We start from the raw sequence: 27,009 nt of genomic DNA on the forward strand, positions 1-27,009 counted from the left end.
TAAATTGGCAGCGGGCGGTGTTGCTACATGGCGCTTTTAGCGATTAACGCTATGGTATAACTTGTATATCGTTGTAAATGCTAAATTTAATGACAATTCTAGTATATTGACAAACTTTATGAAAACGCAAACTTAATTTTCAGAAACATTTAATTACAGCAGTGGTAGTTTTTGTTTTCAACTTAATTCAATTATTTTTTGAAAATATACTTACTACAAAGTCCCTCATCATCATTGTATGTAGCTTTTTGTCCTTCTGGACAATAGTAATCACTCCAGCCGACAACCATATCTCCTGTTGTCATATTTGGGTTGTCAAAAGCACCTTCAGCGACTTTCGTTTTCATGAAATCACTCAAACCCGTCATTATATTATCGTTACCTTGCAAATTATCGTTCACTTGCAATTCAGATATTATGGTAAAAGATAACACAACTGAAACAGCCGAAGATCGTTTCCGACGTCTTCCATTTTGCGCACCACAGGTGACAGTAACGCCTTCAACAGTACAATATTCTGGACAAACATTAATCCATCCTTCTGAATTTTCTAGATTTACCATAACATCAACGAAATTGGTCTTTATGGAGTCTTGAACAGACTGATTGGAACAATCTCCATCGTAGTAAAAAAACAATTCCCCCTCTTGGATTGCATTTCGTGGATGTACATATATATATATATAGTCTGTGAAGAAAAACAGCTTTTAAAGAAGTAACATATCCTCTCACTGTTAATTTCGTTCCTTTGATACATTTATCCTCGACCCCTTTTCATACGGAATCCGATATTTCAGTTAATTTGCATTGAAAATTAAATTTAACAAAAACACATTACAATTCCTCGCCTTTTTGTCTTATTTAATTTGATTTAAGTCCAATATTTCTATCGCCAAATTTGGTATCTGAATATCTTTCTACGAAACCCGCGTGATATTCATGTTTAACGGATGTTTTCAGTAGAAAATATAGATACAAGAATACCGATACCTAATTTCAACTTATTTGTGTCACTTATTTTGATTGCTCATTTGCATGGCTAGCAGCCGATGCTAATAGAATAATTGAAATTTTCTTTTCAGGGTTGTTCCAATACCCGAGGTTTTGTTTTTGTCTCCTATTGTATATTGTAAATGATTCACGATATTAGATACCTACATTTTTCTATTTCAAAATATTTTGTGTTATATCTAGAACCATTCCCTTTACAAATTCCAAGCTTTTTGGAAAGAGAGTAGTTTTCAGTTTAACTACATGACTTCTTCGAGTTAGAGAAACATTTTAACATTAACATTAACATTACCTAATTTTGCTCAGTCTTTCCTTTGTTTTTATGCTTTCATTCTTATACACGATTGACCTCAGATGAATTTGACTATTTTAGTTAGGTCCTTTATTCATATAATTCCCCACGTTTGCAGGTACTTGGCTTTACAAATTTCGGTAAAAACTTTTGGAATTAAAATACATCAAGAAAAGCAATGCGGACCCATTCTATGTACAACGTGTAATTTTCATTATAAACTAATGCAAACATTGCAGTTTTGATCCCGTTAGCATATAACTTAATAAGTCCTGATTAACGACTATTCATTGCTGTCAGACTTTTCTTATTCCTTTAAACTGAGTTGTTTCAAAGAAGACGTTTTCACCAGTTTAATCGTTGCTTTATCGACTATTGACGAAAACCAGCTTCGGGGGTATCATTTTCAATTCACAAATTATATCAACTAAGTATAAATCTGAAATACTTAAATTACATAAACGATACAAATTTTTCTGCACCAGATTCGCATTTTGACAATCAATGTCTCTTCAGTAATCCTCGAACCCAAAATATTTAAAAACTCCAAAGCCTAATATGAAGAGCTATAATCAAATGCATAGCCAAAACCTATATTTCTTTTGTGGACAGCGTGAAAGTTAGTATTTTGAGTACTTACCTGTACAATTTGGAGGTATCCCTTGCAACCAAATCTGATCGTCGCTACAAACGTATTGTTCTGATGTTCCAAGCGGTACAACGTTAGGTTTTGCACAAGACATTGTGCATATCTGATTTCCTAAGGCTGTTGAACAGGCTAATGCTCCACAAACCGGTACGGGTAGCTCAGGACATGCTGTTAAAAAGTAATTGATATATTTTTTACTGCATGTTCTTAACATTTTTGAAGAATCTCATTTGCGTAACATAAGTTATAAATAATTAAATTTAACATTTATTATGTCTATTAAACTTTAAGTATATATATGCGTTATAATGTTTTGTTAAGAAATCATCACTCTGAGGGTAATTTAACAGTTTATAGATCAGCCAACTATGCAATACACCTTATCGGTATTTGTCCTCCGTTACTTGACATCACACACGTTCCCGTAACATTTTGACGTCATAATCGAAAATATCTGAAACCACAACGGAAAAGTGGTTGTTGTATGAAGTAAAAATTTCAACCAGACCGTGCAAGGACTGTTTAGCCAGTCAAGGTCGTTAAAAACTTCCATTTGTTGAAAAAGAGATTCTACAGAATTTACAGAAAAATTATCAATTAGATTTAAAACGATTGACTTTGTGTTCACTTACATAATCTCTCGCAATATGATTCTGTATTATTGGTCCAGTTCCAATAAGTGGCATCTCCATCTGAAGAATTTCTCTCACAAGTGACATTCACATCTCCTACTAATTCGTAGCTCATGCTCATGGAACAGGAACAAGTACAAGAAGCTCCGTATTTGTATCCCGATTTACACTTGACATTAACATATTCATCTTTCACAGACAGTGGTTCGCATGTTAACTCTTGAAAATAGAAAGAAAGTGAAGTACTTGAATAATCTTATACAAAATTAATTAGATTATAAGATGCAAAGGTATAGCTCTGAAATATAAAATCTTAACTTTAATATCACAAGACTTTACAAGAAACATAAGGGATATCACAGGTGTGCATGCTTTGGGTCAGAACCATCTTGAAAAAATCAATACGAAACTCTGTGAAAGAAAGATTATACTGCAATCAGCTATTTCATTATACAGAAAAAGCTATACGTGTAAACGTAAAGTAACAATGGTCAAACTTTTATGAATTTAAACTTTTATGTCTTCAAATTGGTTATTCATATACCATGTTTATCAATTGTTAATAATTAAGTTCATGTTCCCTTCCTAATTCCTTAATATGTCAATGATTTAATGCCTGGACTACGCTCATAGAGAAATACCCCAAAATGGTACCCAAAGAGGGAAATTACAAACATTTTTTTAACAATTTTTTGTTACATATTTTTTTCTTTTTAATTTTTTTTTTTAGATTTTAGTATAAAGACAATATACGTTTAGTGTCTTGAAATATGAAATTTCTTTGTATTCGGCACGAAACGGGAAAATACTCGGTAGAACCTTGCATTTTTCCGTTTCTAAGCCTCATACAAATAAATTTCATATTTCTAGACACTATACGTATATTGTTCTAATTATATGTAAATGTATAATGTTTATTGTTATGTATTCTAAAAACAGTATACGAAATGAAATGAAACAAAACAAAAACTGCCGATCTTCAATCATCATTACCAAAAGATCAAGTTTGTTCAAGGTATGACTTTCTCTAAACCTAATTTCTTTAAACTATTGTGTAGTCTTGATAATAGAATAATTGATTTAAGAAATAATTTATGCGTATACCTTCAACTATCACCGTAAAACTACAATTGGCTGCGTTCTTTGAACTATCTGTAGCGGTGTAAACTATTTCGTGATTACCAGTTCTGAATGTTGCACCCATTGTTAATCCTGATATATGTTCAACAGACACTGAGCTTCCATGACCACATGTCTGATCATTTTGTGAATTGTCGTTTGCTGTCGGTATTGTCCAATGTACAGCAACTTCGCTAGTTCCTCTATCGGCAAACTTATGAATCGTCTGAGGGCAAAATTGAAATTCAGGTCGTTGCACATCTACAAGTGAAGACACATATAATTGTTATTTTCAGATGTCAATACTTTATCCCCAAAAAAAAAAGAATCTCAAACATATTTGAGTTAATTTTAGTATTTCTAAAATTGTTTAAAATGGATTATTACAATTGTAGACACACGTAATACCGTAACACTAGAAAGGAGATTTACATGTTTTGTTTAAATATTTACGTTCAAAACTTTTCTAAGGTAGACAGTTTACCATATTCATGTGTTGATTTATAAATACTAAAGCTGCAAACAGAAAATTACCTTGACAATCATCTATTTGACCACTCCAGCCATTTACATCGCAAATAATATATTTTGTCGTGTCGGTGTCATATCCCTTATTACAGGTTGGGTGACATACAGATTGATACTCATAACCAGGATCTGAACAAGTCAGTTTACCGTTACAAGAATTTGGTGGTGTACTACATTTCTTCTCTACAAATGAAAATAATATGAATTATTGAAACTTTTTAAAGCCATTAAAGAACACGATAATTTATCATATACAAACATAGATTTAGGAAGATGCGGTGTGAGTGCTAATGAGACAACTCTCCATCCAAATAACAATTTAAAAAAAGTTAACCATTATAGGTCAATGTACGGCCCCCAATATATTGGTATTTTCGATATTCAATTCAGAAATATAACGTTAATAACTTGACTACGCCTTTAAAAACTGATACAATCTGAGGCTTCTGGCCGAAACATACTAGATTATGTTATGGCAATTTGTTTATTTCGTTAACATGAAAAGTATTTGAGAAGATGTAGCATACAGAAGGTGTGTGGACTTCCTTTCTAAGAATACAAAACACAACATAAAAATCCAAATTGAGCCTCGCAAACACTAAATAAATATCCTTGGTCATGTAGCGAATTTGATTAAGTTATCCTGTTTCAAAAATAAGCAGAAACATTCAGAGACAAACAAAAACTACTAATGAAAGGAATGACACAATAGACAAAAACGAAAACCCATTAAACGAATGGATGAAAACTGACCGAAATCTAATTTCCAAAAAGCGATAGATTATGTGCTGATTCAATGCTAAACATATGGATATTTTATAGAAAGTCCACAGTCTTCCCCCTTGTACTCTCATATTTGGCAATTCGATGTTTAATAGTTTTGTTGAACTTAGTAGTATAAATTATTTCCCCCCTACAAAATTTACAAACAAGTACACATGTATCAAGTTTAAATTCCAAATATAATGGACTTGGCTGTCTTGTTCTGAAATTCAAAGTGCTTACATAATAACATGGAAGATTTGTATTAAAAAGAAAAAAATACAAAATATCGAACTCCAAGAAAATTCAATAAAGACAGTCCTTTCTCAAATGACAAACTATAAAGCTCAAACATATCAAATGGAAAATAGTTGTCATATAAAATAAAATTGAGAATGGAAATGGGGAATGTGCCAAAGAGACAACAACCTGACCATAGAACAGACAACAGCAGAAGGTCACCAACAGGTCTTCAATGAAACGAGAAATTCCCGCACCCGGCGGCGTCCTTCAGCTGGCCCCTAAACAAATTTATATACTAGTTCAGTGTTAATGAACGCCATACTAAACTCCAAATTGTACACAAGAAACTAAAAGTTAAAATAATAAAAGACTAACAAATATGCCTGACTTAGTACATGCATTTCTTAATGTAGAAAATTGTTGATTAAACATAGTTCATAGCTAAATACAACGCTCACTAATACATACGAACTATGTAAGGTGACCTAAAATCTTGGTCAATTTTATGCATTAGAAGCGGATTTACCTTTATTAGGAATGCCCAAAGCCGACAGTAGTCAGCCAATGATGTTTAAGGATTATGTGCTGATTCAATGCTAAGCATATGGATATTTTATAGAAAGTCCACAGTCTTCCCCCTTGTACTCTCATATTTGGCAATTCGATGTTTGATAGATTAATATTGTATGCAGTGCTAGCAATGATTACCTTGAATCAAGTTTACAAATTTAGATATTGCCTAAACAAAATATATAAATATGGACCAATTTAGGTACACTGTCACGGAAGTGCTTGTTTTTAGTGACTCATCACGAAGTATATTGGAATAATAAAGGTTGTTAAGGATTTTTTATAAACAAAAGATGCTAGCACATCATAGAAAAACAGGTGAGTTATCCATGTTTAAAATTTTATAACAAAAAATCTCTGTATTAAAGTCTGTGGATTTTCTACAAAAAAATTAGTTTAATATTCAAAAACTTCCTCTTTTATGTGGTTTATATACTGTTCTTAAAAGACATAATTAGCATATGGAAGAAGCTTTTCTTTTGATATACCCCGCAAACATTAATTGTTTGCATTAGTGTCACCTCACAGATTTAAACAAATCTTCTGTGGTGGGATGTTGCCTATAAAATTACGGCAATGTACATGATACATTTGCAAATATATACGCGAAGAATGACTATGCCTGTAAGAGAAATTTCAAATACATGAACAACCAGTATACAATCTTAATCTGACTGTCCTGCGTTTGATCCATGTGTTTTCCTGGCAAATCCGAAAATTTGTTCCACTAGCATTAAGGACGACATCAAAAGATCGATGTAGGATAAAAAAAACTTAAATCAAATAGTTTGGGGGGGGGGTTAAAATTCTGCAAGTTTTGTATATCTAAAATCGATTTTTACATATATCCCTATTGGTAAAACAATTTATCCCAAATTAAGTTAAGAAAGGGGGGGGGGGGGTGTGGGGTCAGTGAAAAAACTATTTGAATTAAGTATTTTATCCTACATTGAACTTTTGATGTCGCCCCTAAAAATACACATACATAGAATTATCAACTATAATCTTACTTTCACATGGCACTGTAAAAGACGGTGTCCAAATACCGCTTTGATTATTATTATCACATGTTATTTCTGCATCATTATTTGCAGGCAACTGGTATCCTTCATTGCAAGAAACGGAACACACAGTCCCATATAAGTGATAAGAGGTGTCACATTTATATCTTCCGTTTTCAACATACGGATTTTCGTAACAACGAAAAACTGAAATAGAATTTATATCTTTATCTCAAGGTATGTTTCATCCGATTGAACTATTATTTTCAAAGTTCTGATCGTTTGTTCATGTAATTGGTTGATTGTACTTTGGTGTTTTACTTAACTTGCAGCGCAATTGGTATATCATTCTGGTAAATAAAAATTAAAAATCATAAGTGTCAGTTAGCTTTGAGTGTATAACAGAATGAAAAACAATATAATGTGAGATATTATGATTTCATATCACCAGTTGCTGTACAGTGAATGTTCTCCAGAAACTGGGAACATTTTGTATGTATATACAACGATTGCTTGTATTTGTATTTTTGTTTATATTTCTGTGTTGTAGAATTTAGTTCTTTTCCTGTATTTTTTTTTTTTAGTAAAAACGATAAAAAGAGTCATATCACACACACAGTGTTCAATCGTACCGAATTTGCATGCTTTTATTTCAAGACAGGACCCTTATCAGTTTTGTAAGTGTCGATGGTAGATCTTTCCAAGTCCCCTATATAATTGAATAAACTGATTTTTAAAATTACCCAAAGCCAAATACCCTGAGGATCATACCTTTCACTGTAAATCGAATTTCACAAGTGTCTTTACTACCAACATTATCAGTAGCCGTATACAGAATAGCATGACTTCCACTTCCAAATTCAGATCCAGATGGTTCACCGGATATGGAAATACTATTTAAAAAAAATCAGATAAATAAATGAAAATTTAATAGAAAAAAAGTATGATACTGGATATCGTGTGTACGAGCTGTGCCTCTGAAAAATAATGGTCATTAGATATAATTTAAACCACAACCAGGTATATCTAGATCAGACATATAAAAAAATGCTTACATACCTCCCATTTAACTTGGGGTAGTCACATACTTATTCATATACTTCCTGTGCATATCATGTTTTATGTCAGTGCATCATGGCTAATTTCCTATTATTGTGAAAATTCCTTTACACACTGATCAACATTGGTATGCTTCACCTGCATTGCCTCAGGAAGCTGGCACTTTAGTTTCTTAATTTAATAGACGGCGAATTGAAGGGAGTTTTGTTTAATTTTTATTCTGAATCTTATCAATTACTACTGAGCTTATAATACCATCTAGTGATAGCAGTCTACCAGCAGCTATATTGACCCAGTGCTTGTAAGTCAAAATACAAATTTGCAGATAAGTTGTTCGAAGATTTTCCAGATAAACTTTTATTAGGAAACCATAAATCCAAAATTTGATCATCGACCGAGGATGTAATGCATCTGCTTGTTCACACAAAAAAAAAGAGTGTATGTAACTTACAGTGATCCTTTGAAGCATTAGTGCAGACAAAGTGTGCAAAATACCGAAAAGGGTCTTGTAGAGGAGTGTAATGACATCTCTTAAAATAAAACACAATTGTACGTCAAAAGAAATAGTATCAACTGCTTAATTGTGTACTTTCCATTTCAAAGTATCAACATTGCAGCAGCGCCTGTATATGGCTAATACATCTCACAGTTGATGTAATATTTCAAGGCGTGCGTTTTCTTTCATGATTTCGTTGATAAACGGTTGCTGAGTTTCAAGAGTTCCATGTACTGAATTCATCCCATTGAAAATTGTACGAACGGCATCACGAGTTGGTTGACCATTATGAAATATATGTTTCACAGATTACAACGGTTTCTATCATCATAGCTGCTACTCCGTCCATCTTTTCCCAACATAAATTTGAAATATCATTAGGTTTGACTTAAGCAACATGACGGTTGCAACATGTGGAGAAAGATCTGAGTTAACTTCCCGGTTTTAGTGGAACATGGATTACTCAGTCTTTAGTATTCTATGTTGTGTTTTGTAAACTGCTGTTAATCCCTTGGTCTTTTTTTGTTTGTTTGTTTCCCATGGCTGAGTATATTAATAAGCAGATGTGATATGATAGCCTATGATACAACTCTCCATCGATGTCATAATGTATATAAAGTTTATTTCCATCTGAATGATCCTTTATAGACTTGCTACATGTCCCTTCCTAAATATATTTTATTTCTTCTTTTCTTTTAATATTGCCCCTTTAATAATTTTAATGCTATAACTAGGAGATTATAATTATACTGACATCTGCAGGAGGAAGGGGAATCAGTAGGCTGGCACTTATCAGTAAACATATTAATTAGTAAGAGAGAAATAATAGATAGGGAATTGTAGCAAGTCTAGATCCTTTAATATCTTGCGAATTTCTTTTAAAATGCTTTTTAAACCTAGGTGCTCAGATTACTGTTTATTCGGACTACATCAAGGACTTGGTGAAATTCTTGCTTTTCAGACTTTTACCTATGTTTAACAAAGAGGTGGTATTGATTCTTTTATGTTTTTGTATATTGCAAACGGATAACATATGTATTTTTTACAAGCTGGTTCATACCGGAGCTGCTGTTTTTTTTTACTGACCTTCTTCCTTAATACTATTATCATTAATGATCACATGACCAGACAATTTTATAACATGATATATTTTTTTAAGAAATCAAGAAAATATGCTGCGATATCTATTTATTCTTCGTTTTAGACATTTTAAGTTGTTGATAACTGTAAGCACATATTTAGCATGACTTTAAAACACCATTTTATTATCGTGTCATTCTAGCTTCTGCAAATAAGCAGATTTTGTTCAATACCGCCAATATAGAAATTACATTTTAGTCTAAAATGACAAAATCGCACTTATTAATGAACGCAATATACATATGAATTTGCAGTATTCGATAATCCGATGTTAGTCTTTCTGGGACTTGATATAAAAGAGGACCAAAAGATACCAGTGGGTCATTCAAACTTTTAGATCAAAAATAAATTGACAACGCCATGCTAAAAAGAAAAAGACAAACAGAGAAATAAAAGTACACAAAACACAACATAGAAAACGAAAGACTAAGCAACACAAACACCACAAAAAACTCGTGCTGATCTCAGGTGCTCCGGTAGAGTAAGCAGATCCTGCTTCACATGTGACACCGTCGTGTTGCTTATGTTATTACAAGTCCGGTAAAAGGTCTTATTCGGTATATCACATTTGTGAAAAGTGTACGGCATTGTAGTAACGGCATAAGGAACATATCCGATATCATCAAACAAATTTTGTTTTCGATATAAAGCTATTGGCCAAGTACCATGAAATGGCGCACGATTAAATAAGAGATGAGAGTCTTTCATTAAAATCTTCCGTCCCGATCAGTGATCTTAATTTCACGCTTCGAATTACTTTGACAACATTTATGACATTAACTTCGGAAAATACCGATAAAGATAAATTAAATATGAGAATTGCTGTTCTGTTTATTATTTTAATTCTTTATAACCGTTATATAACAAAAAAAGGATCAGTGTTTCTAAAGAAAAGAAGATTTTTCACCATCCAAAATTGGTTTATTTGTTTTGGAGTCTAGTATGACATCCATTATCACTGAACTAGTTCATAAGCTGGAGCACGCCTACGGGAAGGGATGTTCTCGCTGTGTTGAATACCCATTGGTGGCTTTCTGCTCTTAAGTTGGCTTGTTGTCTTTTGAACACATTCCCCAATTCCATTCTCAATTTAATTACTATTGAGAGTAGTCTGCTTTTCAACTGACTGATGAAATGTGTATTCAGTCTATAACTTTAAAGGCACATGATATTTCGTTTGAAGAGGAAGAGCAAAGGGAGAATTTGTGTGGCACATAAATACTTTTTTTTTAAGATGAATGGAGGTGGAACAGTCGTAGGAATTTGAAAATTTCGTGTTCAAAAGTACTACCTAACCCTTCGATAATTATTTTTGTTTTGTTCATAGGGATTTTTGTCTTGTATAAAAACATCTAACTATAAGCCCAAGGCGTACAAAACTATATGAATTATCATCTTACTCTACAGTTTGTCCTTCAGGATCAGTTGCTGTTGGTTCAGTCCAAGTCACTTTTACGGTTTCTTTTAGTTTATCAGCTGTTTGGTCAGGAATAGTCGGACATATTATTGTAGGTGGTTTATTTGCAGCTATTAATGAATTATTTATAAATAATATGTTTGAAAATGGTAAAAAAAACCTGTTAAGTTTTTCTGTGGTTAAAAGTATCTTTTTTAAAACATAACTAAATATTGACGAAAAAATCTTCAATTTTATGTTTTTATGTATATTCTGTCCCTTTACTGTACCAATGTTTTTTTTGTATAATTGTTTAAGATAATATTATATAATATTTGACTTGAAAATTAAAGCAGGTTTTAAGGTTAATATGTGAGTTGATAATATTTTTGTTTGTTTTCATCATACATGTCGAATAGTAAATATTTCATTAAAATTTGAGTTTATTATATTTCAAACGTTTCCAACCTGATGTTCCTCCACTGCTACTATCACTAGGATTACAATCTGTAAATGCACAAACTATTCCAACACTACCAGCAGCGATACCAATCACATTGGCAACAACGCCTAATAAAGCAAGGAATCCAAACTTTGGAACGGCATGTCCACTCGTACCTAGTATAAATATAGTTTAATATTTACAATAATTATGTCTTATTTAATACAATCTTTGTGTTCTAGTAAATGTTTAATCGGTTAACATGTGGTTCTATAAGAAACTTTCATAGTGTAGAAATAGTCATTATTTTGAAACACAGTACAGTTTAAACAACGGGTAAATCTGTCGAGTATAGTTAATATAAAAAGAAGATGTGGCATGATTGCCACTGAGAAAAATCTTCACAAGAGTAACACTAATACAGCAATTACCGACCATTAGTCCCCGTACGTCATTCAACTATGAACAAAGTTCATACCACATCGTCAGCCTTAAACGCCAAGAAACAATGACAAATGTAAAACAATCCAAACGAGAAAACTAACGGACTAGTTTAAGCATAAAATAATAGCCATATCACCATAATGCAGCATGAACAGTTACATAAATACGATGGTTTATATTTTATTTAATATAACTTTCTAAGTATCAAACCTTTACTCGTGTGTTGCATTGCAACAAGCATTCCACTGTCGCAACCATACTTTGAAAAATCTACATTATCATTCATAACAGTGCATTTTGTTTCCTCCGGAATTATTGATTTTACAGGATCTACATCACACCGGAATTCCTGCCAACTCTCAGGGATAATACATCCGCCGCGTTCCTTTCCTTCCCGTACTTTGTCTTCCTGAAAAATGTAAAGCATCATACATGTCATAAGTAACTTTTTATTTAATGTTTAAGAATATACATAAAAACCGCTGCATTTGTTTTTACCTGTCCTAAGTCAGGAGCCTGCTGTTCAGTGGATGTCGTTTGCTGATGTGAGTCGTTCGTTTCTCTCGTTCATCGATTTCTATATGGATAAGATCGCTTGTTTTTCTGTTTGAACTGTTTTACACTTGTTATTTTGGACCCTTTATAGGTTGCTGGACAATGTGAGTCTAGAGTCCGTTTTGAAGGCAATACTTGTATCAATAATCGATTTTTGTTTAAACATTGTGACTTGGATAGAGAGTTGTCTATTTGGCACTTATTCAACATCTTCTTATTTCAACATAAATTGTGTTAAAAGGGTGAAATTTTGACTTAGCAATTGAAATTCAGTCTTTAAAATTGAACATAAATAGTTTGATCAAAATACTAATGTTTTTATCTTACAAATTGAATTATCTATTTGCTAAATCAAACAATAGTAAAATTCTAATATAATGGCAACAGTAGAATTTCGCTATTCAAAAGTCATAAGAACAAAAGAACAAAATACGGGTTACAAACTTAAACCGAGGGAATCACATTAACTATACGAGGAAAAAATGGAACAACAGAAACTCTGAAGGGCAATAAATCCAAACGCCATTGCTAAATACATATAAACACACTTTTTGTTAACAATTAATAATAAACCATATGTCAACAAAAATAGAAAGATATATATATATATATATAGTATGTATAATAAATCTTACCAAATCATGAAATATGTTGGCTTTAGTAACACAAATCATGTGCACTGTAATGAAAAATGTAATTAACAGCTCCAGCTTCATTTTCTTGCCTTATTTTCCCTGTAAAAAAATAAAAAAAAATAATCAAGTGTTGTGAATCTTATCAGTCTTCGGATACTCACAAGCTGTCAGTTTATAGATTCTTGCACGCTATGAGTCAGTTATCAGTCAATTTGATATTGATAAGTTAACAGTCTATCGTGGAATCAAAATGATACAATGCTTCAGATGTTCAAATGCAATAGTTCTGTCTCATACTCTCTACAATAGGTATGTCTGATACTCACATGCTACCAGTCTGATAGATACTCGCAAGCTTCAAATGTAAAATTAAAAGATCTGGTATGATTTCAAAAGAGACACATGTCCATCAGATGTTGATGTTAGCAAAAAGAGGTCACCGTACGGCTTTCAAACACGAGCAAACTTAATTCTAAGCAGGTTATATGAAAAAAACCATGACAAAATGTTAATCAATTAAAAAACGAGAAATCCAACGGTTTAAAAACAATCAATCTTTTCCAACATGTTCAATGTTATGTATTAGTCTTTATTTGATAATCCTTCCGGAGCACCTGAGATCACCTCCAGTTTTTGGCGGGGTTCTTGTTGCTTATTCTTTAGCTTTTTATGTTTAGTCTTCTGTACTAATATTTGTCTGTTTGGCTCTTTTACTTTTAGACATGGCGTTGTCAGTTTATTTTCGATCTACTGCTCCTATGTCGAATAAGTCGAATAAGCTGTTTCTGTCCCTGGAGAATCAGAGGATTGTAACAGATTACATCTAGAGAAGCTAAGGATTTTGGTTAGATATGTAACATATGACGCGGAATTAGGGTCATAAACATTGAATTTAGCATATGCTTAAATGATTTTAGCATAAGCTATATTATAATTTAGCATATGCTAAAATGATTTTAGCATAAGCTAAATTCATTTAAGCTTAAGCTAAACTCATTTTAGCATAAGCTGAATTCATTTTTGCATAAGCTAAAATCATTTTAGCATATGCTGAATTGTTTAGGTTATACATAAATCTTGGCGCGGAATTAAGGTCATAAATTTTAATATTCAGCTTATGCTTAAATGAATTTAGCTTATGCTACAATGATTGTAGCTTATGCTAAAATGAATTTAGCTTATGCTAAAATGAATTTAGCTTATGCTAAAATGAATTTAGTTTATGCTAAAATGATTTTAGCTTATGCTAAAATGATTTTAGCTTATGCTAAAAATTATTTTAGCTTATGCTAAAATGAATTCAGCTTATGCTTAATTAATTGTTTTATCCAATCAAAATCTTGCTTTCTTAACTACTTTTATACTTTTCTCTGGTAAAAAGGAATAACCACTTTTCTCAAATAAATAAATGTTTTTCTTAATGTAACTACATATATAAATAGGGAGACTGTGGCCCTCTGCCATCCCGCTAAATCTGTCTCTGTTACCAATTAAGCCGATTTTGTATGAGAATTTAAGTCTCGCATGTTGGAAAATTTATTTCAAATTCATGACACGTGTTTTTTGTTTAAACAATATTCTATGTGTAATTGTGTATACATTGTATTCGATCTTTTAACCCTTCACGGTGCTATAAATATACACTGTGTACATTTTTTACCGATTGCATAAATGAAAATTCCACTACTGTGTGGGGTTAAAAGGTCGAATACAATGTATACATTAAAATAGATGACAAGTTGAGATTGGAACAAATGATGTTTTTTTTTAATCTTGTACAATGATTTAGCACTATCAGAAAAACATGTCAATTTTTATTTGAAGCACAATTCCATTTGCAGTTTTTGAGTACTTCTGTTTTTGATCGTTTTTAACGTTTGCCAAAATATAACTGATACCTGAATCTAACGGTTAGAGATGTGCCTGTGAGGCCAAGTAAATTTTCAGCTTAATTGCATTTTATGTTTTAGATCGAGTTATGCTGTTTTCAATTAAGGCATTCCCAATCATTTAGCGATATAGGGGGGTTGGGGGGAAAAACAACATTTGTTATATAGTTTAGGTGGAACAACCGGCCTTGTTATATATAGGCAAAATTGTGTATGCTTATATAGAACATCAACGAATCTCTGAATTAGTTTTCTCTCTATTTGACCAAGGTATTATGTAAACGAAAATGTAAAACAGGTTGATAGAAGTTTAAATATGCACTTAAAAAGGTTTTTTTTTCAAAACTGTTTTTTCAGAAAGTGCAAGGCTTAGAACTTTTTTGCGTGATCCCTTTCTTAAAATTCAAAAGACAATATATAATCATGTTACCAAAATCTCTTTTTGTGGGTCGAATACAGAGAGAAGAAATAAATGTATTTGTTTTTAATAAATACTTTTCTGAGTAATCTCTTAATCTCTTGATTTTAACATTTGATAAGGGACTTCTAGTTTTGAAATTTCCTTGGAGTTTAAGTGATTTTTACTTTTGCTAACGTGTGGAAGACAGAAAAAAACTTACCGTCACATTGAACATACTAGAGTTAAAACTTAACTTTTGTCCCTTTTCTTTGGTTACAAAATTTTTTTGTTTTCGTAACTTCAATGCTTCAAGGACAGTCAATAACACTTATACAAGAAGCCAAATATAGACGTGACATAACTTTGACATTTATGTATATAAAAAAAGAGCGGTGGAGTGTTATACCGAATAGAAGTTATTTGTTTTCCCTCTGTAATATTTCAATGCCAAAAAAATCTCTTTATGTGGTAATTAGGAATTAGTGTGTATCAAAACAAAACAATTGAATGAATTAAAACAATGATTTCTTTTACAAAGATTAGATAGTTAGCTTTGAAGAAACTCCAAACCGTCAATGTTCTGAATTCGTGACACACAATGTAAATGTTGTTATGAAGTTTTATTGTCCAAAAGCAATGAAATGTACATTAAGTTTTTCAAAACGTATGAATTCTAAGTATTATAATATTTGTCTGTTCAAACATGGCCTGACCTAAACACTAAGAATCAAATGAATGAAATTTTACTGAAGACATGTAACAAAAATAGCCTGGTATTCAGTGGTTGTCGTTTGTTTATGTGTTACATATTTGTTTTTCGTTCATTTTTATATAAATAAGGCCGTTAGTTTTCTCGTTTGAATTGTTTTACATTGTCATATCGGGGCCTCTTGTATCTGACTTTGTGGCATTTTGTCCCACTTGGGATGAAGAGAATACGTGAAGTTATAGCTGACTATGCGGTATAGGCTTTTCTCATTGTTGAAGGCCGTACCGTGATCTATAGTTGTTAATGTCTGTGTCTTTTTGGTCTCTTGGGGACAGAAACTAAGGATCATAAAGGCAACAGTAGTATACCGCTGTTCAAAAGTCACAAATCGATAGAGAATTTAACAAATCCGGGTTACAAACTAAAATCGATGGAAACACATCAACTATAAGAGAAAAATCACGAAACAACAGAACACTGAAGTGCAAAAATTAGTTAACAATTGTCATATACCTGACTTGGTGCAGGACATTTTTAGAAAAAAAATGGTGGGTTGATCCTGGTTTTATAGCAAGCAAAGCTCCGCACTTTCTGGCACTGTTAAATACACCGCCACCAATATCAACCCATTCAGGTAAAGTTAATCATAGTCGAACTTGTATTCTATCAAAGAGTAAAATCACAAAAATACTGAATTCCGAGGAAAATTCAAATCAATAGTCCCTAATCAAATGACAAAATCAAATGATTATGCAAAACCTCTCACTTATATGACAGTCACATCAAATTCAATCCCATCTACAACGATGCGTCAACACCTTGTCACAATCTCAAAAGAAACAAATATTGAACAAAAAACACAAAAACAAACGATCAAAATTTAATAAAACACATGCATTGCTTCGCGTGTATAACGTCATAAAATGTACATGTCACATATGAAAACAAAAACGAGATTTAAAATTATGTTGAAGTTCATTAGAATTTTTAAGAATCCACATATGGTTAATACCCCTACGCGAGTAAAATAATTTTGTCGTTCAAAAAAAGAGGGACGAAAGATACCAAAGGGACAGTCAAACTCATAAATCCAAAACAAACTGACAACGCCATGGCCAAAAATGAAAAAGACAAACAGAAAAACAATAGCACACATGACACAACATAGAAAACTAAAGAATAAACAACACGAACCACACCAAAAACTAGGGGTGATCTCAGGTGCTCCAGAAGGGTAAGCAGATCCTGCTCCACATGTGGAGCCCGTCGTGTTGCTTATGTGATAACAAATCCGGTAAATAGTCTAATTCGGTAGGTCACATTCATGAAAGGGAAGGGGATTGTAGTTACGACGCAAGGAACATATCCGATATCATTTGTGAAACGGTTATCCCATAACGGTCAACCAACTCGTGATGGTGTCCGTAAAATTTACGAAGGGATGATTTCAACTTCACCATATGGAACTCTTGGTTTAATAGCTTCCTTGTGAACAATAACCCTCTATCAAGAAAATCATGATAGGAAATGCAAGCACGGAAATATCGTATCAATTGGGAGATATATACCCCGTATGCAGGTGCTGCTGGAATGTTGCTACTTGGAAATGGAAAGTTCACATATGGAAAGCTGAAATCATCTATTTTGTCGTAAAGTTTTATTTCAACCGACCCTCATTGTCAATTTCTAGATGTAAGTCAAGGAAAGAGGGACGAAAGATACCAAAGGGAAGTCAAACTCATAAATCTAAAACAAACTGACAACGCCATGGCTAAAAAATGAAAAAGACAAACAGAAAAATAATAGTACACGTGACACAACATAGAAAACTAAAGAATAAACAACACGAACCCCACAAAAAACTAGGGGTGATCTCAGGTGCTCCGGAAGGGTAAGAATAAGCAAGATATGAAGCCGACTTAATTGTATCTGTAGTATCCTTTATCTCCAATTCGATGGTATAGATGCGTTCCACATAGTCACCAAATTTTGAATTGTTTAGTGAAAGGACGTCATCTATATAGCGGAAAGTAGAGTTAAAGGATATTGCTAACTTCTTATTTTTCTTCCTAAGAAGTTCCTGCATGAAGTCAGCCTAATAATAATAAAGAAACAAGTCGGCAAGTAGAGGGGCACAGTTTGTTCCCATTGGGATGCCGACAGTCTCTGAAAAAACACTTCCTCCGAACGTAACAAATATGTTGTCAATCAAGAAATCAAGCATCTTGATAATATCGGTTTCAGAGAATTTTTTGTTTGAACCAGAGTGATTCTTTACAAAGAAAGATTTATCCCTCCCTTAGACAAGATACTTGTATCTACGTTGGCCATTCTTTTTTTATAAAGCAAAGTAAGACCATTTCTTTCAATTTGTCTTTTAGTTTGGAATGTGGAATACTTGTGTAAAGAGTAGAAAGTAAAATGTTTTAATATTGTTACAAGATGAAAGAGAGTTAGATTGTATGTACTTTAAAAGATCTTTGGAATTTTTAAGTATCCACATCTGATTCACGCCACCTCTAGAATAGGCAGTTTCACAATAACTTTGAAGCCCGTCTTTGATTGCTGATAAAATAGATGTTAATAATTTAGAAAGAGGTTTCGTGGAGCACTTGGAAGACCCAGCAATATACCGTTGTTTGTAAGAACACTTATGTAGTTTAGGTATCCAATACAGTGATGGAAGATACAGTTCTTCATCTTTGGTTGAAATACCAAAGGAACAAAGAACAGACCTATGATTATTCAGGATTTCCTTTTTGGTAAGTGTCGCGAGGGTATATGTTGAGTTTCCAAGTGAATTATCTATACCTAATTCGTTTATCAAGCAATTAATGTAATGACTTTTACAGACAAAAACGATGTTACAATATGAAGCTTTTTTAATCGGCTGAGCGCAGAGAACGAGTTTTAAAAGGCTTCATATTATGTCAAGCAGCTAATATAGATATTTAGACTACCGGATAATCGATTTATCGGAATGCATGATTGGAATAAACGCTTTCTTTGTTTCACAAGCTACCATAATATGCCTTGTCAAGATCGGGTCACTCTTAACAACATCGGGTCATCCATAATGACGTCGCTTATTTGTCCGATCTAAATAATAGAGGCGGGTCAACGTATTCGACGTCACAAATAAAGGCAACAGTAGTATACCACTGTTCGAAGTCATAAATCGATGGAAAGAAAACTAATTGGGGTTACAAACTGAAACCGAGGCAAACACATCAACTTTAGGGAGAAATCAACGATACAACAGTAGCACTTGAAGTGAACAACAAACAAACAACAATGCAACAGACAAAGAAACGAACTATAAGATAACAAATTCAATTTTCTGGACATGGTAGAGGACATTTTAAGAACAACATGGTTGGTTAAACCTGGTTTTGCTCGCGCTTTTACTGCAATGGTAAATATAACACTAAAATAACAACGTTACATAATAGTTATACAGTACAATTAATGACATTCAAGATAGAGAAATAAAAGAAAATAAAACACCAGTACATTTTGACATGAATAAAAACGACCAACACGTAAAACAAGATAGGACAGCACACACAAAAAAACAGCACAACAGAATCACGAACTGTCTATCACACGACTGTAGCAACGCCTTAAAAGTGTTCATAAAATTTATGCAGCATATTTAATTCTTTTTCCTCATTACTTTGTTAAATTCTATTAAGAGCTGGGCAGATTATACAGCCGGAGGGACGAACAATAAAGTGATGTTATCCTTTTAGATACTCTAGTCCACAAACTAGTGTAAACGTTCAGGAGCTGATAAAACTTGAAAGGACCAAACGTAAAGCAACACCGGAATAAGGAATGAGAGCTAAACAAAATTTATAACGATTTCAAAATACCTATAACGATTTCAAAAATTTGAAATATGGTTTATTTTTAAACCTTCTATTACTAATTTAGCATTAATTGATTCGTAATTTTCTGTTGGATAAACAGCTTTTATTTGCGTATAAGTATGTTACCTGCTGCCTTTATATAATGTTAAAAAGCTGCATCTTATAGAAATTGTGTCATAGCTTAATTTTATTTCAAACTTTTAATTAATTCAGACAGGTCAAAACGTGATTTTTTTTCAGGTCTTCATTAAATTAACTAAACGGTGAAAAAAGTACTTTCAAAAAATGATATTTAATGGCAGGTCACCAAGAAAGTTATATTAATAAATGTTAGAACAAAAGCTTTTACTGACTGCATAGGTATGTAGGTGACTTGTATTATTGTGCTAGTCAACTCTTTGTAATATAATCCCAGTTCCAGAAATATAACATGCGTAATATATAAAAGAAAATCATTTGTTTGTGTGCAATTCTATATCATTTTACCTATTTGGTATAGATAATAATAAGCAGTGATCAATGCTTAACTAAAGTAAAACTTTTTATAAATTGTTTCTGAATGTGAATATGTACCAAAGTTACTAACATACTTACGATGAAATATAACCAATAAGTTTCTCATGCATCAGTCATGCAATGCATATTAAAATTATGTTTCGTTCACATCCTGTTTTAGTTTTTTTACGTCAAGAAAATTTCTTTTTTTTTTCATTTTTCATAAAGTAGGTAGAATCCGAATCCTCAATGTTTTTATATGTGTTACCGACTACTCAAATTTAAAAGTTTACATCTTTTAAGCATACTGTTGATGCTTTTAGTTTTAGACAATTGATACTGTGAAAAACTTTTATTCGTGTGTATCAATTTTCTTGTTTGAGCAAAACTTACATTTCCTTGATTCTTAAATTGGTAGATTTTAGTATTTAGAAAGTAAATAAATAGTTGGCGAAGAATTTGAAGACGTCAGAAACGAAAATTAATGAAAACATAACTAGATGTTTTGTATGATAATCTCGTGAACATTGTAAAATAAGGTTTTCACTTTCCTTTAGTACTTGGTTGTTTTACATTACTAACATCATTTGTCAAGCTTTTATAAGATTACTGCTTTCTGAAATATTTCGATTTATCTATTCTTATAGATGTCTTCGATTGAAAGAAATACAAAGTAAACATTTTAAAAGAGGGTCGAAAGATACCAAAGGGACAGTCACACTCATAGATCGAAAATAAACAGTACACATGACACAACATAAAAAACAAAAGACTAAGCAACACGAACCACACCAACAACAAGGGGTGATCTCAGGTGGTCCGGAAGGGTAAATAGATTTAATTGATGCCTCGTTAAATCCGAAGTGTTGATCCAGATTAACCCGGGTCGATTCATCAACAAATTAACGGTCACCAACACTCTTAATTGCATCATAACTATGTCACTTAAAGAAAACGGTTAAACAAAGCTACACATGTATACCTTGAATTGTAGAAATATTTCTTATAAATTAAAAAAACCAAAAACAAGTCAAATATAAAACTTTTCATTTTTTTGTATGAGGATTATGAGGAGATATCAACGAACAAAGTCGTGCTGCTGCGTTTCTGATTACAACTTTGTAGACAAAACCCGAGTATAGTGTCAAAGTTATATAAAAGAGGGACAAAAGATACCAAAGGGACAGTCAAACTCATAAATAGAAAATAAACTGACAACGCCATGGCTAAAAATGAAAAAGACAAACAGACAAACAATAGTACACATGACACAACATAGAAAACTAAAAAATAAACAACACGAACCCCACCAAAAACTAGGGGTGATCTCAGATGCTCCGGATGGATAAGCAGATCCTGCTCCACATGTGGCACCCGTCGTGTTGCTTATGTGATAACAAATCCGGTAAAAAGTCTAACTTGGTAGGTCACATTCATGAAAGGGAAGATGATTTTCGTTACGACGTAAGGAACATATCCGATATCATTTGTGAAACGCTTATTCCATAATGGTCACCCAACTCGTGATGGTGTCCGCAAAATTTACGAAGGGATGATTTCAATTTCACCATTTTGAACTCTTGGTTTAATAGCTTTCTGTGAGCAGCAACCCTCTATCAAGGAAATCATGATAGGAAATGCAAGCACGGGAATATCGTATGAATTGGGAGATATATACCCAGTATGCAGGTGCTGGAATGTTTCTACCAAGAAATGAAAAGTTCACAATTGGAAAGCTGAAAACATCTCTTTTGTCGTAAAGTTTTGTTTTCAACCGACATATATAAGGTTTGTATCTTAGATATTTTTTTCACTAACGTATTTTCTGTTTTATCTGAATTTATGTTTCATTGACTATTCACTCATTGTTCTCAATCATGAAATAATTAAAAAGGTTTAATTTACAAAAGGGATATTCCAACAGGTAAGTAGAAAATAAATTGACAACGACATGGAATAAAAAGACAAAATGGCTGTAAATTAAGTAAAAAAAATCGATCGATACTAGCTTTTATTTCAACCAGTATATTGTTGATTTATAAGCATTTCATACAATATTTATCAAAATCGGTCAAGACAACTGAAAATGATACAATAACAAAAATAAGCTTTCACAGTACATTTTTATGTCAACGGTCATACATTAACATTCCAAATTTGATCGAGATATTCTAGATATATTCCTTTGATAGAGTGTTGCCAAAATGTATAATACATTCTAAGGTCAATGATAACTCTATTACATGTTTGTTATATTTTAATAAGTTAAATATAATACTTGAATTGAGTTTAAGTCATTGTTAGAAACATAAAACATCAGTGTTTTCCTCTGTACATTCATCTTGGAATTTGTTACAAAAGTAATTGAATTCTGAATCTTTAAGCCTGTTCATATAATATGTCTGCATCATTCCTTCTTGTTCAGTACAGTTCTTGTAAACATTTGCCAGTTTGTATCCCGACGTCGACTGTAAATATTACACCCTAACTGTAAAGAAAAAAATATTTTATTTTAAATCTTTCCATACTTGCCACTGCGTCAGATGTATTCATTACCTTCAACTGTTTTCTATCTCGTTTCTTTAGAGATCAAAATCACATTAACGGTATCAATTTTCATGCGCCAGATGCGCATTTCGACAAATTCCAAAGCTTATATGATAGATGAAGATCTATAATCCAAAAGGTCCAAAAAGTATAGCCAAATCCATGAAAGGAATCAGAGCTTTGCACAACCTGTGGAAGTTATCATAGAAATAACTTTGTGTTGTTATTGTTTAACGTTGTATGTAAAATTATAACTGTTTCTTCTAGGTATCGAGGAATAAATAAGTATTTACTGCATTGATGACACTTCTTCTGTTCCCACTTATTATACTAGTATCCAATAACATACTACCATCTACTTTTATTCAATACACATCATCACACGAACTACCAAAATATTTTGACCAATAACGTAGAATAGTACTATATCTGACATGCATTTCCTATGTAGTCAGTTTCTTAATTATTACTTGAATATAAGGTGAAAAGCAATGCATCTATATTCGAATAAATGAAATGCGACAAAAGAGCATCATGTTATTTTTCTTTTTGAACACGAAACAAATAGTACATTGTAATTGATAAATTTGTTAATTCTTAAGATTAATGTAAAAACTGTTGATAAAGATACTAAAACAATTAACAACTAACGTCCATTGCGAATTCTCTTTTGTAGTGTAAAATTAAAAAAGACAACAATCTTTAAAATTACCTGACAGTACAATCACACCAAATCCGTCTCATCATACTAAACAACAGATATATCAAGACTGATCCTTAGGAAGAACATATGGCACAAATACCTGTCTTGGTACACACACCAAATGTGGAGGTAAAAATATATAGATTTAACCTGATTGCAAAGTACAAATGAAGGAGGCACAAAAATGCTGCTTTTGGAAAAGATATATCAGTTTAAGAAAAAGCCATTCAGAGGTTTTACATAACATTGGTATTACAGATATTCATGACAAATAAGACAAACTGCAATTTGTTTATATGCTTTGTAAATAGGATTGGATTTAAAATTATTTTTTTGTTTAATAAAACATGTAAAATACGATATATGAAATGAATGATTTGTAAAAAGACCTGCAATACCACCCGAAGTCTACTCAATCTGTACGTTAACCTTTTTGACTAAACTGAAAGAATGTTATAAGTTGTAGCTAAAACAAAGCACTAATAGTGTGTACTTGCCAGAACAATCTGGAATATTCGCCCCTGGAATCCATGAGCCTGAAGCGCCACAAACAAACCATCTGGTTGAATCTACTCCTCGTGCGACGGTGTAATCGTCTTGACACCAATATAGGCAGTATTGACCATAATCCGTTTTCCAGTTATTACACAATAAAGCTCCATTTAATGGAAGACTCAATGTTTGACACGGGAAGGCTGTATAAAAAGTTTGTTAATTTGAAACTGTCATCCTCAAACTTAACGTTAGTTCTGATTCAGAGGTGTAGAATATTTCATCCAAATTAAATTAAAAAACAAACAATACGATAGATAACTTTTAAAACCTTTTCTATTACAGGCATACAATTTATATTATCTTACTCAATTTGATTCAATTGACATTCTTTTTTTTTTTATTAAGTTTTGGAGTTTGGTATTTTTGTTACTCTTTTTGCGTAAATTAAAAATGTTTTCAGCTGATAGTTTTGTCCTGTTTATATATGAATGTCTCATGCTAAATCATGTTGTTCTATTGCATATTCGTCAACACTGTTGTAGTCATCTTTAAAAAAACACGTCCAACTGATAAGTGTATATTGTGCCTTTGTAAATACTTCAACTTACGTCTTATTTTAATTTCAAATAAACATTCTGTAACAAGTCCGTTCATTGGTTTTAGAGCTGAGTAACTAATATTATAATCTCCCCACGGAAATGTCCAGTTATTTATGACGTAATTTTCTGTGATTAACAAAGACGTATTATGTGGGTCCGTGAAGCCAGGAATGGTCCATTGTACCGATTTGGTAAGATCAGATGTTAGACTATGTATGTCCTTTGAACAATTAGACATAACAGGTGGCTGCACATCTATAATTTTGAAGATAATCGAAAGATAAACACAGTTAACTTGAAGAAGCTTTGGATTCGTTTGTCTAACAATTGAAGAAACATTTAAATGCAATATGACGATTGTCATTGCAGTATCGCTACTGTCTTTTGTAGACAAAACTTGCACTTGGCGTTTACAATTTTAATCCTGGTATATATGATGAGTTAATTTACAATCTCTGGGTCGATGCCACTGCTTCTAAAGGTTTTTGTCAAATGGTATCAACAGCCCAGTAGAAATCACGTCTGTGTTGATATTAAATATCATTGATATGGTCGTGATTATGAATTAAATGTTTACAAAACTTAAAAACTTTCGAAATAGTTAGGAAGTTTTTTCCTCAAGATAAACAATGATTACCTTAGCTGTGTTTGACAAAATGTATATGAAGTTGGGGTACTCAATACTCTTCAAGTTCGTACTTTATGCCGCTTTTTCTTTTGTGATTCGGGCGTTTCTAAAGAGTTTTTTTTTGTAAACGAAACGCGATTCTGACGTACAAAATTTGGTAGCTTTGATGATAATTATAGTAGACAATTGAAGAAAAAAAATATTTTCCACAAATCGGAACGATTGAAATTCAAAAAGCATACAGCACCTTTATTGACAAATTTGAAAGTCGCAGTAGCATCAAATGATTAAAACTTCTTCTTTCTCGAATCTGTATTTTTAAACAGAGGTATACTACTATTGCCTTTATCTTAGTTCAAAACTTTAGTATATTTCTTTGATAAACGTTTAGTCATCTTGAGAGATGAAGTAATGCGATCTGACTAACTACCAGGACATTTCAGATAACACGTTAAATAGACAGCAAGTACGTTTATTAAAAAAAGATATTTTGTAAGAATATCCACTAGTAATGAAGTAATAAGTACTTATGAATATTAAAAATGACTATCAAAATATATGCCTAAGGACACAGTATTTCTATGGTATTTTTATTGGTAGATAATTTGACGAAACTAATCCTTTTTTCTCTCAGATAAATCAAGGCTCCGTTGTATTCAAGATTCTATTTGCAAATGCTGTAAATTAAACTTTATCAAAATCGTATGGTCATATTACATATAGCAATACCTTAGAACATTTTCTAAAAAGTATATAAACGAAAAAACAATCCAAAGCGATGTGTTTACAATTCACCTATATCTATTTGAATATATTGCACTATCATAACTTTCAATAATGTAGATCTATCATTTAACTAAAATAAAATGCACATAGGGATAGTATAATACTACGTACTTGCTTTTTAATAATTGTAGAATTGATCAATGTGAGGGTGTCAGAAACCCATTTTACGTACCGATTTCACAATTTATTCCAGACCATCCATTTTCACACTGACATATATAGCCATTTGGAATATTGGTGCAATTGTTATCATGTTGACATGGAACACTGCTGCAATAGTTGAAAACTGAAAATGAAACAAAATAGAATATATAATAAAAATAATAAATTTTAGGAATTAAATTGATTACGTCACACTAATGAAATTGTCCTTTGTATAAGAATGTCAACACATATCTGTAATTGAATCTTTAGTTTTCTATGTTGTGCCTTCTGTTCTGTTATCTGTTTGTTTGTCTTTTTTTTTAGCCATGACGTTCCAGTTTATTTTCTATCTATGAGTTTGACTCTCTCTCTGGAATCTTTCGTCCCTCTTTTAGAAGGATTTACTCCGTTATTCGAAACCCACTCATTGAAATGAATGGTGATAGCATGTTAAACAAAAATCAAAAACTTACATGCACAACTGGGTTTTGTTCCATTCCATAACCCATTTAATAGACATGTTCTGGTTAGGGATCCGTCAATCAACATGTAATCTTTGTTGCAGTTATACTGAATAGTATTACCATACGTGAACTGATTGCCGTCAATATTACCATTAGAAATAGACCCGGGATCACCACAAGTTACTTCTACAATTTTATTGGAAAATATTACATGCAAATATCAAATAAATTATTATAGGAATGTTAGGCTTTTTGTGACGATAATAGAAGAATTAACGTTTTTTAATCTATACATTTTACTACC

General features: G+C 32.2%; 3 protein-coding genes across 3 annotated transcripts in view; all 3 read right to left on the reverse strand.

Annotated features, from left to right (window-relative positions):
• LOC134723035 (sushi, von Willebrand factor type A, EGF and pentraxin domain-containing protein 1-like) overlaps positions 1 to 3,822 on the reverse strand; it is a 21,167-nt gene extending 17,345 nt beyond the window's left edge. Inside the window, exons 1-4 of the mRNA XM_063586668.1 lie at positions 3,689 to 3,822; positions 2,585 to 2,803; positions 1,944 to 2,120; positions 215 to 688 (exon numbers count right to left, since the gene is read on the reverse strand). Coding sequence (XP_063442738.1) covers positions 215 to 688; positions 1,944 to 2,120; positions 2,585 to 2,803; positions 3,689 to 3,788 — 970 coding nt within the window. The 5' untranslated portion in view covers positions 3,789 to 3,822. The remainder of the gene's footprint in view (positions 1 to 214; positions 689 to 1,943; positions 2,121 to 2,584; positions 2,804 to 3,688) is intronic.
• Positions 3,823 to 7,152: 3,330 nt separating this feature from the next.
• On the reverse strand, positions 7,153 to 15,564 carry LOC134723036 (hyalin-like). Its single transcript, XM_063586669.1, has 7 exons — positions 15,484 to 15,564; positions 12,975 to 13,073; positions 11,995 to 12,193; positions 11,367 to 11,516; positions 10,903 to 11,029; positions 7,579 to 7,700; positions 7,153 to 7,157 (listed from the first exon to the last, which is right to left on the reverse strand). Exons 2-7 carry the CDS (start codon positions 13,053 to 13,055, stop codon positions 7,153 to 7,155), a joined length of 684 nt encoding a protein of 227 aa, XP_063442739.1. The 5' UTR covers positions 13,056 to 13,073; positions 15,484 to 15,564.
• An 8,478-nt stretch (positions 15,565 to 24,042) lies between these two features.
• LOC134723037 (neurogenic locus notch homolog protein 2-like) lies at positions 24,043 to 26,863 on the reverse strand. Its single transcript, XM_063586670.1, has 4 exons — positions 26,715 to 26,863; positions 26,270 to 26,383; positions 24,693 to 24,938; positions 24,043 to 24,284 (listed from the first exon to the last, which is right to left on the reverse strand). Exons 1-4 carry the CDS (start codon positions 26,788 to 26,790, stop codon positions 24,043 to 24,045), a joined length of 678 nt encoding a protein of 225 aa, XP_063442740.1. The 5' UTR covers positions 26,791 to 26,863.
• Positions 26,864 to 27,009: the final 146 nt, after the last annotated feature.

The sequence above is a fragment of the Mytilus trossulus genome, chromosome 6, assembly GCF_036588685.1.
Source record: "Mytilus trossulus isolate FHL-02 chromosome 6, PNRI_Mtr1.1.1.hap1, whole genome shotgun sequence".
In the NCBI taxonomy this organism is placed as follows: Eukaryota; Metazoa; Mollusca; class Bivalvia; order Mytilida; family Mytilidae; genus Mytilus; species Mytilus trossulus.

Bases quoted from the DNA above. Each gene is read 5' to 3' on its own strand.
- LOC134723036 (XM_063586669.1), bottom strand. From the start codon at position 13,055: ATGAAGCTGGAGCTGTTAATTACATTTTTCATTACAGTGCACATGATT. The intron at 11,517-11,994 runs GTTTGATACTTA...TATTTATACTAG, and splicing joins AATGCAACACACGAGTAAAG to GTACGAGTGGACATGCCGTT. The intron at 11,030-11,366 runs GTTGGAAACGTT...ATTCATTAATAG, and splicing joins TAGCAGTGGAGGAACATCAG to CTGCAAATAAACCACCTACA.
- LOC134723037 (XM_063586670.1), bottom strand. From the start codon at position 26,790: ATGTTGATTGACGGATCCCTAACCAGAACATGTCTATTAAATGGGTTA. The intron at 26,384-26,714 runs GTAAGTTTTTGA...TTTCATTTTCAG, and splicing joins AACAAAACCCAGTTGTGCAT to TTTTCAACTATTGCAGCAGT. The intron at 24,285-24,692 runs GTAAGTTGAAGT...CTTTTTATACAG, and splicing joins ATTTGAAATTAAAATAAGAC to CCTTCCCGTGTCAAACATTG.